Below are 16,050 nucleotides of genomic sequence, written 5' to 3'. Positions count from 1 at the left end.
GTGCTTTTTTAAATTTTTTATTCAATTGAACTCAACAGTCCAGAATCAGTTATTACACTTTTATATATATTTTAGGTTATTGTTCATAAAAATGCTCTTGTGTGGAACTATTTTCTTACAAATTCCAAAGAAGTAGTAACAGAGTAATTGGAGTGAGAAAGCGCGTTTGTGAATGACCTGAGTCTGCTTAAAGTATTTCAGTAATCGTACTACTATAGTTCACCCAAATGTGGACATTCTGTTCAAGTTGTTCCAAAATTGTATGAGTTTCTTTCTTCTGTGAAACATAAAAGAAGATACTTTGAAAAATGTTGGTAACCAAGCAGTTGCTGGACTGGGAGAAGAATACTATTAAAGTCAATGGCGACCAGAAACTACTGAAAATAGTTTCTTATTTAACTCATACAGGTTTGGAACAACTAAAGTGTGACTAAATGATAAAATACTTTTTATTTTATAAGAATTTCATGTAATGTAAAATTTGTCCTAATGTGACTAGCAAGCCAATTAACCATACTTGCATAATTTGAAGTTTTATTAAATAGTGAGGGGGCTCTTTTCACGGTTCAGATATTTTTTTAAAGAAAAGTTCTACTGTCTTTGTCATTCAAAACCTGCATGACTTTATTTTGTGCAATCGTTGATGCATTTCTTAAAATTATCTTTATATATACAGTGGGGCTCGAAAGTTTGGGCACCCTTTGCAGAATCTGTGAAAATGCGAGTAATTTTCAAAATAATAAGAGAGATCATACTAAATGCATGTTATATTTTATTTAGTACTGTCCTGAGTAAGATATTATACATAAAAGATATTAACATTTAGTCCACAAGACAAAAGAAAATGCTGAAATTATTAAAATAACCCCACTCAAAAGTTTGGGAACCCTTGGTTCTTAATACTGTGTTCTGTTACCTGATGATCCTAGACTGTCTTTCTGTTTTGTGATGGTTGTGCATGAGTCCCTTGTTTGTTCTGAACAGTTAAACCGAGCAGCGTTCTTCAGAAAAATCTTTAAAGTCCTGCAGATTCTTCAGTTTTCCAGCATCTTTGCATATTTGAACCCTTTCCAGCAGTGACTTTATGATTTTGAGATGCATCTTTTCAGACTGAGGACATTTGAGGGACTCAAACACAACTATTTAAAAAGATTCAAACATTCACTGATGCTCCAGAAGGAAACAAGATGCATTAAGAGCTGGGGGGTGAAAACTTTTGAACATGATGGAGATGGCCAAATTTTGTTGAAATATAATTTTTTTCCATTTAGTTCTGCCCTTCGTAAGCAACAGAAGATACTTGTATGTTTCCCGGTACACAAATTAAGTACAATTTACCTTGATCTTCAAATTCCAAAAGTTTTCACCCCCCTTAATGCATCTTGTTTCCTTCTGGAGCATCAGTGAACGTTTGAATCTTTTTAAATAGTTGTGTTTGAGTCCCTCAAATGTCCTCAGTGTGATAAGATGTAACTCAAAATCATAAAGTCACCGCTGGAAAGGGTTCAAATATGCAAAGATGCTGGAAAACTGAAGAATCTGCAGGACCTTAAAGATTTTTCTGAAGAACGCTGCTCAGTTTAACTGTTCAGAACAAACAAGGGACTCATGCACAACCATCACAAAACAGAAAGACAGTCGAGGATCATCAGGTAACAGAACACAGTACTAAGAACCAAGGGTTCCCAAACTTTTGAGTGGGGTTATTTTAATAATTTCAGCATTTTTTTTTGTCTTGTGGACTAAATGTTTATATCTTTTATGTACAATATCTTACTCAGGATAGTACTAAATAAAAATAACTTGCATTTAGTATGATCTCTCTTATTTTTTGAAAATTACTCATATTTTCACAGATTCTGCAAGGGGTGCCCAAACTTTCGATCCCCACTGTATATATTATAATTTTGGGTGGATTATCCCTTTAAAAAAAAATCAAGATATAGGGTGGAACTAAAGTCTTTGCTGTTTATCTCACTGTACATCTAGTGAATGCAATGTTTTGTTTAGTTTTTTTCACAATGAACTGAATTGATCTCTTGTGCCTGTAAATGTAATCTCTTCTCACAATGGTGCTGAAGGGAACCACTCCAGCCAACACCGAAACCTGTCCCCATGTCACTTCATGTGTTTTGCTGAATCAAATAATCATCTAGTCTCACACTAGGAGAAATCCGGAAGTTTGTAATCTCATTATGGATGGAAATGAAAAGAACAAGCCTCACATTCTTCAGTGTACAAACTAATGAAAAACAGAGCTGGATTTTAAGTTCATGTATTCAGACAAATTTAAAGTGACTTCCAGCACAGGTTTCTTAAACCTGTTGTTTTGGGGTTTTCACCACCAGCTGAGCTACAAGAACATGCAAATTATTAGTTTTAAATTGATGTTCTTGCCATAGGAGTCTGAGGTGATTCATCAATTCATATATAAAATGCATATTAATGCGATCCTGCCATGCTTCTCCTCAAAACAAACTAGTTATTTATTCAGCAGCTACCTCAACACACTCATTCCGTAAAAGACACATGATGTATGTGTAGCCGCTGCCATGACAGTATCGCATGCTATATTCATCTAAAATTAACAATATTACAAAATTTCTTAGACAACAATTTTTAAGTATATATTAAAAGTTTTTGTACTAAAAATTAAGATGTATTTATTAATGTGTTTAAAAGATGTTTTGTGCTTAAATATAAGTTTCCCGATAAATTACCCAGACATTATTTAATTATTTAAAGTTCATTATTTAAAATCCATGATTTTTCTTTTATCCACATACTATATGTTCAGTGTGAATATGTCTATTTTGGGGTGAAGTGTATGTTTATACACTTACGAAATACTTATATAGTCTTATGTGAGTAGTTTTACTTTCTCTATACATCTAAAAATATGCCATAAAGGCATGGAAATGTTCATAACAATACAAAACCTACCTGCTTCTTTCGACAGCAAATTTTTAGATTATGATTCTAGTTTAATTCTGGCTGATCCAGTGATCACTTTCTGATGTCAGAAATTTCTACGACAAATTAATGCTGTATTTTACTTTCATCAAAGAGGCCAAGACTGCATTTATTTAATCAAAAATATAGCAAAAACCATAACACTGAGAAAAATTACAATTTAAAATAATGTTTTTTCAGCATCATTACTCTCATTACAGTTTTCAGTGCCACATGATCCTTCATAAATTATTCTAATATGCTGCTTTGGTGCTCTAATAATGGCTCGTATTATTATCCTATTGGCTGTATTATTATTATCATCGTCATTATTATTATAGAATATCAACTGAAAATCAATATTTATTAATATTATAAATGTGTGTACTGTAATATACTGTGTATATATGTGTACATGTGTGTATATAAAAAAATAAACAATTTATAAGCATAAGATATTTCTTTCAAATACAAAAAAAATATTATTACAAACGTTTGAATACTGTATATTTATATATCTAACATAAAACCATGACAATAAAAAGCATCCAGTGGTAACACTTAACTTCCTTTCAATTATCTTGTTTGCATTATTTCATTGAATTTGCAGCAGCTGTGTCAATGTAGAGAACATCATTTTAAAACATGATTTGGTATTTTGTAAATTCAATTTCAAGTGTCAGTGCAGGATCCTGCTTCACTTCTCTTGGCTCTGGTTTGAGCACACGGCTGATGATTGAGTAAAGCTGCCATGTGCTGTCTTGACTTGTGTTTGTTGCTGTTTGTCATGTGCTCTTCTGTTGGTCTCATGTCCCTTTGTCACCTTCTTATGAGTTCATTTACTTTACCAGCTCTACTTCATTGCATTTCCTTCCCTGTTACTAGTGTTTAGTCTCTCTGTGTCTCGTGCCAGATCGTTGTTATGCCCATTGAGCCGCTTTACCCGAGTCCTTTCTGCTTTTTGCATGTGCACCTAACAATAAAATCAGCTACATGATAAACAACGAATGGTGACTACAGGATTAGAGGATTGTGATTATTAATATGATTATAGTTAAGTGAGAAGCCTCATGCACCTGTGATTGCCAAACACTGGTCTAAGAACACAAAGGCAAAGCAATCTTAAACAATTGTGTTGGCAAACTAAGTCTTCTGAGATTGTAGTGTTTGGGGCTTTTCCCTTTTTAATATCCAGATCCGCTTGGCTCGGAGACAGTGGTTTTGATGCCGAGCAAGCATGTGAATTCTCTAGAAAGGATAATCAGTGGGCTTTCCTTCTGTGTCTTTGCGTGTGTAGTATCAATAGTTTAATATGAAGGATACAGAAAGATTTAAATAGAGGCAGGCAACACAAAAGTTATTTTCTGTAGCATAAATTGAATCTTTCATTCTTAGGATGAGAATCTGGGATAAACATTCTGAGCTTGATTTTCTCTTGTTATTAAAAAAGAGGGACTAAATACAAATAGTCCTCAAACAGCGGGACTCTGTGAGTCTTTTCATACAGACCTGACAACATTTAACATATGGGAACACTTAAGAAATTACATATTTAGATGATGCAGTTTTCATGAAAAGGAAATGAACAATACATGTTATGTAACAGGTCTGACAATAAAAAGAGGAGGAGGAGGGTGGGGATCATGTATGAGTATTAAAACCAACATTTAGGGTGAATATTCCTGCTGTATGACCCAGTACAAGCTGTTCTAATGAGATGAATCCCCCTTTTTTCCAGGACTTCAAAAACAAGTGTGTTTTTGTGTAAAGTTTGGCAATAGTGTGCTACCCAGAGCTTAGCAATGCTCAGACGAGATTTGCATTTGTGTAAAATAAAGATCCTTACCTCAGGTGCCCCCAAACTACACACTTGATGAAGTGCCTGATGGGACGGTAATGTAGGGCTAAAAGGTACATCTTTGTACATTATTTACCCCTGAATGATACATAAGTACATATTAGTACTTTAAAAGTGACATATAGCCTACCTTTTGACAGCTTTGTTTTCTGAGAGTAAATGAACTAAAAAATACATTTGCACTCATGAAGCGACATGAAACTTGGCCAAGAGATTTTTACAATGTCCAAATAACAAACAAGGAGGGATATGAAATCTAAATCTATTTTTTTACAGGGCCCACCACCAGAGGGGGACAAGTCCCCCCAATGTTTAGAAGTAGCCTATAGCCAAACTGTCCCCTCAGTATTTGCTGGTATCTTGTATAATATCTGCGGCCATGCATTACGCACCGCTTTGTTTGTTGTTAGGATGACAAGAACTCTCTTAAAAATAAAGGTACTTCAAAAGAATCTTCATAGCGTTTCCAGAAGATCCATTTTTGTTCAACAAATAAACATTCTCAGTCAAAGGTTCTTTACAGAACCATCACCAACGGAAGAACATTCTTTCACCACAAATAATCTTTTTTTTAAAAAGATAGGTGTTAAGATGTTAAGGTTAAGGTTCTTTTTGTAACCATTTAGACAAAAAGGTTATTCTAGCTATAGCATCGTGAAGCACCTTTATTTTTAACAGTGAAAGTTTTAAAAGTTGCATTTTAACAGCGCTTGTCAATGTCAAAATGAATGAAATGGCCAATCAGATCAAACGAATGATAAATAGCTAATGATAAAAAAAAAAATGACATTTGTTTCATGATATAAATAATAGGCTAAAAAACAGTAATTGGCTATATTGCAATGATAAATTATTTTCGCCATAATTTAAGCATTACATCAAAATTACTTTGGTCCCAGGTTAAAGCCTTGACTTTAAAGTATGGTTATATTTTGACTGCGCCTTAAAGCTGGGCCTACATTCTTAAATGTAAAGCTTTCAAGAGACTTAAAACAATTACTTGTTTATTATTGTGACTAGAATGTCTGATAACTCAGTGTTTTGAGGACTAATGAGTATAATGCGGTCAACTCAGGAGCTGCCAGCCACAGTCGATTTATGTAATCCACATTTTATATTGCAACAAAAGAAAATCCTTCACTTCAGCTTTTCATCGACGTCCACTGCCTCGTGGGGCGTGCGTGAGGTCATCTGTTCCTGCCAAGGCCAAACTCCAGCGTCCAATCCCTTTCGCTGATCCCGCACCTCTCCCGTGGACCTTTAAAAAGCCGCTGCGCGCCACGCATCAGTGCGCATTCGCTTCAGTCTGCGAACACCTCGGCTTCTCCAAGACACTCCTGGTTTCAACTCGGTGGCACGTATACAGTCTTTGAGATGTCTCTTCAAAGCAATATTCTGCACCTGGCCCGCAAGAGTCTGCTGCAGGATTCATGCAAGCAGTTTCTCCTCCAAACCCACGGGCTGCACAAGTCCGTGGCGAAGGGCTCTCTGGAGATCGCGGCGCACAGTCAGGAGGATCTGAAGGAGGAGAACATGGTGCGCCCCGTCGCTGAGGAGCAGAAGGTGGCGAGAGTGAAGACCCTCCATGAGATGCCCGGACCCAGCACCATGTCGAACCTCATTGAGTTCTTCTACCGGGATGGGTTCAGCCGCATCCACGAGATCCAGGTGAGTCGGGTAGTGCGGTCAGATGGGACCACCGTTACGCGTTACTTTCTGTGTTTGCATTTCAATGATGTGTCTTCAAGTGCACAGTTTACACCTTCAATACACGTTCAGTGGATAAGACCCAGACGCCATCATGTAGACTCATCCATATGGTTTCATTTAACAAAAAAAAAAAAAAAAAAAAATTCAATTTGTTCTAAACTTAAATTCCTGTAACTTTTTATCTTACGAGTTTGCACAAGGTACTTGCCCGAAACTGCCAGTGACCATTGTTGCACAAGCGTTAAATAAACTTTAAAGTTTACTTTAACGTAAATAAAGATTTATTTGTTTGGGACACAGTCAAGACTCGGCTACGTAATGTTCAGTGCGGACACGTGAGGTGTTGGATTACTTAAGGAGTTTCATAAACTGGAGAGTGCAGTCTCCACCCCATCGAGAGAGACAGTCGCAAACCTTATTTTATTGCAGGCGCAGTCTACACGAGGGATTGGATTCGAATTATATTTGCAATTCAAACACCTCAAGAATGGCCAGCTATAAAGATCGCCAGCTATCCGACAGAGATTTGGGCCACTCAGATATGAATACACACGAATGTAATTCCTGATATACAGTGCAGTGGTGTGCGGGGGTTGTGTTTTTTTTATTTTTTTAAATCAAATGTAAACTCATATGCCATGGAGTCTATTGTTTAGAAACCACTGCTTACGCTATGAGTAAGAAAAATAAAATTATTTTATACTTTTACATTAACAATGTAACCAATATTCTCATGAAGTTAGTGTTTTAAATTTTTTCCCCAAAAATAATAGCTAACTCAGTGCAGTAATTATATTTTATTTGTGTTTTTATTTTAAGTAGTTAATGTTTAGTTACTTTAGAATTGTTCGAGTCAGGGACATCAAAACTTGGTAAATTCACAGACGAGGAGTTTTACTTTTATTTTTACCAAGCTGATTACTAACTAAAAATTCCAACACCGATCATGTTCTCATGACATTTTAAGTGTTATTTTGCAGAAACAAAGTTTGGCTGTATCTGAATATATGAGACGTTTCCTGACTTCACCTGTGCCCTGATCTACTGTATAATAGAAACTGGTAGGGGGAGAATTTTAATACAACTGATAATACAATTATAAAAATAAATAAATAAAATAAAATAAATGAACAAAACAATCTTCTAAAATAAGCATGTCGCACACAAGCTAAGCCTTTAGCTTGTCGGCACAACACATTAGATTCACCAGTTGTGCAGATAACTCGATATGTAGAGTTTGAGAGGATCAGGTATCAACAATCTGATAGTCATCGCTATATTTTTGGCAGATCTGAAGACATTAGCTGTGCGAAACTAATCTGGAAACTCATATCCCAACCTCAGGCTCAGACGTCATGCCCACGGACCGTTGGCTAAACATCTGATGCATATGGGACACAAAATTGGAAACACTTCATCAGTGTCAAAGTCATCATTGGATTGGTTGAATTATACAGGATTTCTGCGAGATGTGTCACGTTTTTTTAATGTTCTGCCTGGAATCAAAGAATCCATGGCGCCAAACCCCCTCACGAAAGAAGAAAGATGTCGAGTTTAAAACTGACGATGAGCACTTATCAGGATCAACTAAACGCTGGGTTTTCAAATGTATGTGAAATATTTAAAGTTTGTGGCATAGGATCTTTCAAATACGGTCAAATGGCCTTATGGGCGGGCCTTGGCCAAAGAAAGCTGCCATGGATTCCCGACCTTCAGCCGTCAGTCTGAAGATCTAGCTATGCGAGACTAATCCCATCCTGACTTCTGGCTATGGTGAAAATTCATTGCTACATTTGGACACGAGTCCTTCAAAATTCAATGGGCTCAGGGGAGTCGAGAAAGATGCAGACTCCTGCTGTAACTTTACCTGCTGGTGTTGCTATTGGACAATGTTTCTTTAGAAAAATTTGTGATTTATAAACTTTTTAATGCTGTTTTATATTAACCACCAACAGGACAAAACTAATATTTCAGCTCAAGGCCTTCTTTGACATGTAAAAAAAATACTGATTTAACCCCTAATATTTTGTCTTGTTCATATAAATTAATGTATTTTAGTATGAAACATTTTTTTTTTACTTTAATAAAACTAGTTCAGATGTTAAAACTTTACCATTTTTCAGTATGTACTGTATATGGTATGTTTATTATATACAAGATGTTTCCTCTGAGGAAGCAATGGAGGCGGTCTCCTCAAAATACTGGATGAGAAAAAAAAATTGTAGTACAAAAATCCAACAAATGCCAGTATTACAAAATAAACACTAAAAAGAAAACAGGGGGTTTTTTTGACTGCGGATCACAATCTCATATAGGTACTAAAGGTCAAATCAGGTGCAAAAATATAGGTTACACTTTATTTCGATAGTCCACTTTAGACATTCTACTGACTATAAGTAACTTTGTAACTACATGTCAACTACATATCAACTAAATCTCAGAAATTTGCAACTACATGTCTACTAACTCTCAGAGTAGACTGTTAGGGGTAGGTTTAGGGTTAGTGTTAGGGGTAGGTTTAGGCTTAGTATAAGTTGACAATAAATTGACAAAGAAAGTGTTAGAAGATATTAAGCAGACAGTCTGCTAATACTCTACTAACTACTAGTTGACATGTAGTTGCAAAGTTACTTACTGCTAGTAGAATGTCTAAAGTGGACTATCAAAATAAAGTGTTACCAAAATATATTTGGTTATAATTGCTAATCTAAGGTTATAGTTGCACTTAAACTAGACAAATATTTAATCACTAATGAAAAATCAAGGAGTAAATATGCACAATCAGTTTTAATGAATGATGGAATTATGTGTTGATGCAGTGATAATGAAAACCCTCGTTTGTATCTTGATTTTCTTTCACATTTTCAGGAAATTCAATTCCTCTAAATGTCATTCCAATTCAAAATTCTGTGGAACATGACCAGTTGAATCTCCCATGCACTGAAACAGAGCCAGAAATTCTCTAATACTTATCTAAAATGGCCAGTGGTGAAGTTGTCTTAGGACTGTGAAAGATGAGAAATGTCTTCCAGGATTTTTCTGGCTGAGGATACACAGAGGGGCCTTTGTGTTGTCTTATTTAGTATGAAAAGTACTTACGACTTGAGAAGGGGGATGAAAGTGGGCGAGCTCGCAGTGAGGGCCGTGTTTGCAAATGGGCCATCCATACCGGGAAATGTCTTCCTGTGCATACTGAGCATTTGGCAAAGAGCCATATAATCTTTAGGGAGACATAGATATTGTCAGTAAATTTCAATAAAGCGTTTAAAGTTTGAAGGAAACATCTAAACAAACGACTATAATGCAGATTAGCCAAAAACAAGGACAAAAGAAATCCATCAGAATTAAAATTGTATTTATATGGTTCAAGTGCATTTCTGAGATCCACATTGATCCGCTTTACAAATCTTTTTGTAGTTGGAGCATTCTCAGAAGTATGGGAAGATCTTCAAATCTCGATTTGGACCTCAGCTGGTGGTGTCCATCGCTGACAGAGACATGGTGGCACATGTTCTCAGGAGTGAAGGCGAGACTCCTCAGAGGGGTAACATGGAGTCCTGGAAGGAGTACAGAGATTTGAGAGGAAGATCTACTGGACTCATCTCAGCGTAAGTACATGCTGATGTGCTTTCTTGAGCAGTGCTGTAGTCTAATGCATAACTTGGTTTGTCTCTTTGGATTAAAATGGTACACTGTTGTTAAATGGTTTGAGATAATTAAGACTTTTGATACTTTCATTCAGCAAGGGAAGTGCACATTAAATTGATCAACAGTTACAATTACAATTGATTTCTGTTTCCATTGAATGCTGTTCTTTTATCAAAGAATCCTAAAAAACATCAGGGTTTACACAAAAATATAAGCAATACAACTGCTTTCTGAATATTTGATCATTTCTGAATGAGTAATGTCTCCTGAAAAAATCAGTTTTGGATTAAATGAACGAATTACATTTAAAAAAACAAAAATAGAAACAGTTGTTTATATTTTAAATGGTAATAATATATATTGTTTTGGTCATATAATTGTGGCCTTGGTGAAATTGAAAGGTTTCTTTAAAAAAATATTTTCAAAATCTTAAATGACAATGACAAATGACAAATTCGTAACGTGAATCTGCAATATCCCAATGTATTTTTAATATGTGTCTGTCTCTGATAACAAATATAAGATGTTTTTTATCTCCAGTGAGGGTGACGAATGGCTGAAGATGCGCAGTGTTCTGCGGCAGCTGGTTATGCGGCCCAGAGATGTGACTGTTTTCTCCCCTGACGTCAACGCTGTGGTGGCCGACCTGGTGGAGAGAGTGAAGACACTGCGTAGCCAGCAGGACGACAGACAGACTGTCCTTAACATCAATGACCTGTTCTTCAAATATGCCATGGAAGGTGAGCCTGAGGGCAGAGTGTGCGTTATTGTGGTAAATTGGAAAGGAAGGGAGATTAGATTTTTTAAAGCAAGTGTTGTTTTGTCACCTTTTTACATAGTTGTACAGCAAAACAGATTTTCAGTTTAGTTTAATAACACCGTCAATGCTGCAAAGTTCACCAGTGATGAAACAACTGCAATTTTAGCTACAAAAGCAGCTCTGTAGAAGATAATAGGGTCCATAATCAGCTCAATTCAGATTAGTGTTGATAGGTGCAAAGTTAATCAATGATGACACAACATGAATTTAAGCTAACTCTATAGAAGACAAAAGTGCCATTAATCAGCTCAGTTAAGTTCAATGTTGATTTAATTTAATTTAATGAGTGTCAGTAAAGTCAATTTCTTATTATCTGTGTTTTGTCTTGTTGCTGTCATTCTGTTGCACTGTGGAAGCTTCTGTCACAAAAATCGACTCCTCGTATGTGCAAACATAGCTGGCAATAAAGCTCATTCTGAATCAGATTCTGTCAGTGTCGCAAAGTTAATCAATTATGACTTCATAATTGATATTAGCTATATAATTAGACAGAAAATTATTCATAATTTTAGCTCTACATAATAGTGACATTAATTAGCTCAGTTTAGGTTAAGTTTTTGTTATTTCACAAATACAGAAGAGTTAGATCCGTAGTATTTTTTGAATATTAATGATCTCTTAATTGTCATTTGCTGATATCAGAAAATGGCCCACTAAATTCTAACATGCACATATAGTTGAAAGTGTAATTTCTGATAAACCCTCTGTAGTGTGACTATTTGTGGATCTCTCTTTTTTAGTTTTAATAGAACAGTGGATTAAAGATTCAGATAAGATTTAGATTAGCACATGAAAACCTTAGCAAATAATTGCTTTTATTTGTGGGAGATTCAGTATGGTAAGTTGGAAATTATGAAAAACACAATGTTAAACTCTTTCCTAGGTGTTGCAACCATTTTGTACGAAACCCGTCTGGGCTGCTTGGAAAACGAAATTCCCAAGATGAGTCAGGAGTACATTGCTGCACTGCACCTCATGTTCAGCTCCTTCAAGACCACCATGTACGCCGGGGCCATTCCCAAATGGCTGCGCCCCATCATTCCCAAACCTTGGGAGGAATTCTGCAGCTCATGGGACGGCCTCTTCAAATTCAGTAAGAGCAGAGGGAACTGTGCTGGGGTTCAGTGTCATTGTGAGAAAATTGGTCTTTTTGTTAAAAGTTTGTATAAATGTGTGTTTTAGGCCAGATCCACGTGGACAAGAGACTTTCAGAGATCAAAAAGAAGATGAAGAAAGGCCAAGAGATTAAAGGAGGGTTGCTGACTCACATGCTGGTCACCAGAGAGATGAATCTGGAAGAGATCTACGCAAACATGACAGAAATGCTTCTGGCTGGTGTGGATACGGTAAGAGCTGGTCCAATAGCTGCTGTTAAGTCATTGCTTCTCAACTTGTGGTTCATGACTTGTAATTTGGCACAAATTCAATGGTAGACACTCAGTAACCCAAATTAATCTTACCTTTACTGAAGTTATTCTTCAGTCTCTTTAAGCATTGAATGCATGTGTGAAACACATTGTGTATTGAGACAGCTGGAGAAATGGTTGCATCTAATGGTGATGATAAATAAACCTTCTCATCAGGACAGCATCTCAGGCGACTTCTTCTCTTCCTGTGAACTCTTTTCAAACGGTCAAATCGTAACGGGTGTCTGAGGTCTCCATGGAGAAGTCTGTGTTGACCTGACCTAACGCTGACCTCTCTCCATACATCTCATACCCACAATATCCAAGCCCTGCTAAGACTCTCCCATTTCACTGATGAGTCAGTTGGCATCCTCTTCTCTTTGATCTTTCTCTCTCTTTCTTTCAGCCGAATGATCACATTAGCCATCGTGAGCCAAAGCCGGTCATGTAATCTTTTCCTCTCCACCTGTCTGTCTCTCTGTTTTGTTTTCTCTTTACCTCTGAGGCAAGGTGCCTGTTTTGGGTTCTCGCTCCAAAAAGGAATTAGTCACCCAAAAAGGTGAACACTGTGATCACTGGAGCTGAACACACATGACATCAGCCGCTTTAGGCCCAGATTTATCTGAGATAAAAGTAATGATGAATAGAGAGAAGCATGGGAGGTGGTTTATTACAGGATGAAGGGGTGGAGAGAGATGGCCGAAAAAGGGAGTGAATGATGTTTACTGGGCAATCTTTGAAAGGAGGCATTTGGGGGGGGGGGGGTGGACATGTTTGGGAGAATCAGTACATGGGAGTGAATGAGTAGTTATGTAAGGGAACGTTTTATGCAAAATGTAGTAGAGCTTCAAAAGGCATTATTTGTCCCTTAATTTGATTTCCAGCGCCATTTTTTTTTACATTTCAGAAGATAGATTTTCTTTTAACTGTATTAAAATGTATTCTGTATATTTTATGTCAAATTCATATATTTAGCAGTAAATTCAATTAGAGTAATTAGCCATCCTGATTCTATCCTAATTATTTTAATTGCTGGTACCAATCAAATGAAATCAGTATTAACAAAATTCATTTTTGGAACTCCAAAAATACTGTGGTATAAATCAATATCACATTTGGATCATATTTCAGTAAAAAATTTGCTTTTATGATATTTCTTAACTATATCATGCATTATTTCCCATATATTTAATATTGCACCAAAGCAGAGGAATTAGTGCAGATCACGTTACTAATCTCTAATAAGTAATCAAATGTTCTTGTCTCTGCCTCTCTACAGACCTCTTTCACACTGTCATGGAGCACATACCTTTTAGCAAGACATCCCATAATACAGCAGGACATTTTTGAGGAAGTCGACCGAGTGCTGGGTGGGCGTGTCCCAACCGGAGAGGATGTGGCTCATTTGCCCCTTATTAGAGGGCTTGTTAAAGAGACTCTCAGGTAAGCTTTGCCCACCACCCATTATTCATTGAAGTTTATTGAGTTGAGGACAGAAATACAGTGATCATTCAAAAATCTAACCGTATAAACACTTCCCTCCGTCTCTCTAACACATGCAGGCTTTTCCCTGTTCTGCCTGGAAATGGACGCGTTACACAGGAGGATCTGATTGTTGGAGGTTATTTCATCCCTAAAGGGGTAAAAACATAAATCATGTGGCTGTATGTGTATGCAAAGCACATTTTTATATGCTTGTGTCATAAATACGTGTCAAAACCTGCCAGAGCAGAAGCATTGTTTCATGTCTTTCTTTCCTACAGTTCTAGATTTCATTACCTTAATGCAGTAGTCTCAAACTCAATTCCTGGAGGGCCACAGCTCTGCAGAGTTTAGTTCGAACCAGCTCCAAATCAGACCTGCTTGGACGTTTCTAGTGATCCTGAAGACCTTGGTTGGCTGGATCAAATTTGTTTGATTAGGGTTAGAGCAAAACTGTTTAGAGCTGTGGCCCTTCAGGAATTAAGTCTGAGTCCAATGCCTTAAAAAAACACGTTGATTTGTATTGTCACAGGACGAATTATGTTAAAAAGATTACACTTTAAAAGAAAATTTTCAGAATCTTTAAAAGAAGATTTCAATTTGAATCAATTTGAATCTATATTGATAACAAAACAATTTATATTAATATACTTTATAAATAATTATTCAATCAATAACTAATAACTTAACATAGTAGCTATTGTTTTTATTGAAAAATCTCTCATCTTCCTGTGTTCACAGACTCAGCTGGCTCTGTGTCATTACTCCACCTCTATGGACGAAGAGAACTTCCCCCGTCCCGGAGAGTTCCGTCCAGATCGTTGGATTCGCAAGGATGCCTCTGACCGTGTCGATAACTTTGGCTCCATCCCGTTTGGCTACGGCATCCGTAGCTGCATCGGGAGGAGAATAGCCGAGCTGGAGATGCATTTGGCTCTTACACAGGTGCTTGTTTAAATACGTGTCTCAAAATTCAAAAGATCCAAACCATAGTTGTGGTACTATTAATAAATAAAGACAGATATTACTTAAATGTGAACTATAATTCCCTTGTCTAATAGTGTATTGATGTTGTTCTCCATCACAGCTCCTGCAGAAGTTCCACATTGAGGTGTCTCCCCAGACTGCTGATGTGCATGCTAAGACTCATGGCCTGCTCTGTCCGGGATCACCCATCAACATTAGATTTGTGGACCGAAAGTAATCTGCCATTACACTGTGTGTGAATTGAAACCATAATCCATACTGTGCTTCTTGGAGTCCAAAGACTTTTAGTGTTTTTGAGTATTAAAGTGCCTCTTCCAGCTTTTATCCAGCGAAGAATGTTGCTTTTATTTATGTGAAGTGCCTCTAAGCTTTTGTGTGAAAGCCAATCGGAGGACCAAAAATGTTACGAATGTTTAGAACAGGCACTATTTCGTATAGTCAAATCAATACGAATTACTTCAAGAATTGCTTAATTTACATCACACTATCTATAATCTTCTCTTGTGGCTTTTTCATTTTCACTCAGCCTTAATAATTAAAATGAAATATGGTCAAGAAGACCTTGTACATAGATGTTTTATTATTAAATTAGCTTGAGCACTAAGCTCATTATTTATTTAACATGGTACGGTTATGTAAGCTTATTGACTTTTAGCTCAAAAGCAGAAAATTCCTAAAGCAAACATAAAGTAAATCCTATTACAACTACAAAGCTACTTTAGAAGACCGTGCTAAAATCCTGTCCTGTGGACACTAATAATAAGATAAGTACCGTGTGAGTAAAACACCTCAAATCAAAGCAATGTCTGTCTTGATTTCAGCCTGGCTATTATTATCTAATTTGTTATTCAAGAGCGAGGATTTTTAGTCGGCTCCTCTTTAGTGGTAAACATTTTAATGTGAAATGCAAAATTGTGCCTCTTTTTTCTTTTTAGTGCACTAGCCTCATAGGCAACAGATGGATAATGGGAACTGGTGGAAATGAAATATTTTTCTTGGATAAAATGAATGTTGTTTTTGAGGGTTGTGAACTTAATGCATTGTATGACATTTGGAAGTGTGAAAATGTGTAAGTTACTGAATTTTGTATGAATAAATACAATTTGAAGACCTGCTGTGTTGTACATGTGTTACATAAACACTATTTAAACACCAAGCACACAAATGTCTGTGAACCACATACAGTT

General features: G+C 36.5%; 1 protein-coding gene across 1 annotated transcript; it reads left to right on the top strand.

Moving 5' to 3' along the window:
* Positions 1–6,184: 6,184 nt before the first annotated feature.
* Positions 6,185–15,975, top strand: cyp27c1 (cytochrome P450, family 27, subfamily C, polypeptide 1). Its single transcript, XM_026257892.1, has 9 exons — positions 6,185–6,478; positions 9,938–10,128; positions 10,709–10,908; positions 11,872–12,081; positions 12,171–12,334; positions 13,674–13,837; positions 13,957–14,035; positions 14,618–14,821; positions 14,964–15,975. Exons 1-9 carry the CDS (start codon positions 6,185–6,187, stop codon positions 15,078–15,080), a joined length of 1,623 nt encoding a protein of 540 aa, XP_026113677.1. The 3' UTR covers positions 15,081–15,975.
* The last annotated feature ends 75 nt before the right edge of the window (positions 15,976–16,050 follow it).

Source organism: Carassius auratus, chromosome 6, assembly GCF_003368295.1.
Source record: "Carassius auratus strain Wakin chromosome 6, ASM336829v1, whole genome shotgun sequence".
NCBI lineage: Eukaryota > Metazoa > Chordata > Actinopteri > Cypriniformes > Cyprinidae > Carassius > Carassius auratus.
Note: the sequence above shows the minus strand (reverse complement) of the source record. Positions and strands in the feature narration are given on the sequence as shown.

Excerpts from the sequence above, each read along its gene's own strand:
- cyp27c1 (XM_026257892.1), top strand. The coding sequence starts at position 6,185 with ATGTCTCTTCAAAGCAATATTCTGCACCTGGCCCGCAAGAGTCTGCTG. Across the intron at positions 10,909-11,871 it reads CTTCAAATATGCCATGGAAG|GTGTTGCAACCATTTTGTAC; the intron begins GTGAGCCTGAGG and ends ACTCTTTCCTAG. Across the intron at positions 14,822-14,963 it reads TGCATTTGGCTCTTACACAG|CTCCTGCAGAAGTTCCACAT; the intron begins GTGCTTGTTTAA and ends TCTCCATCACAG.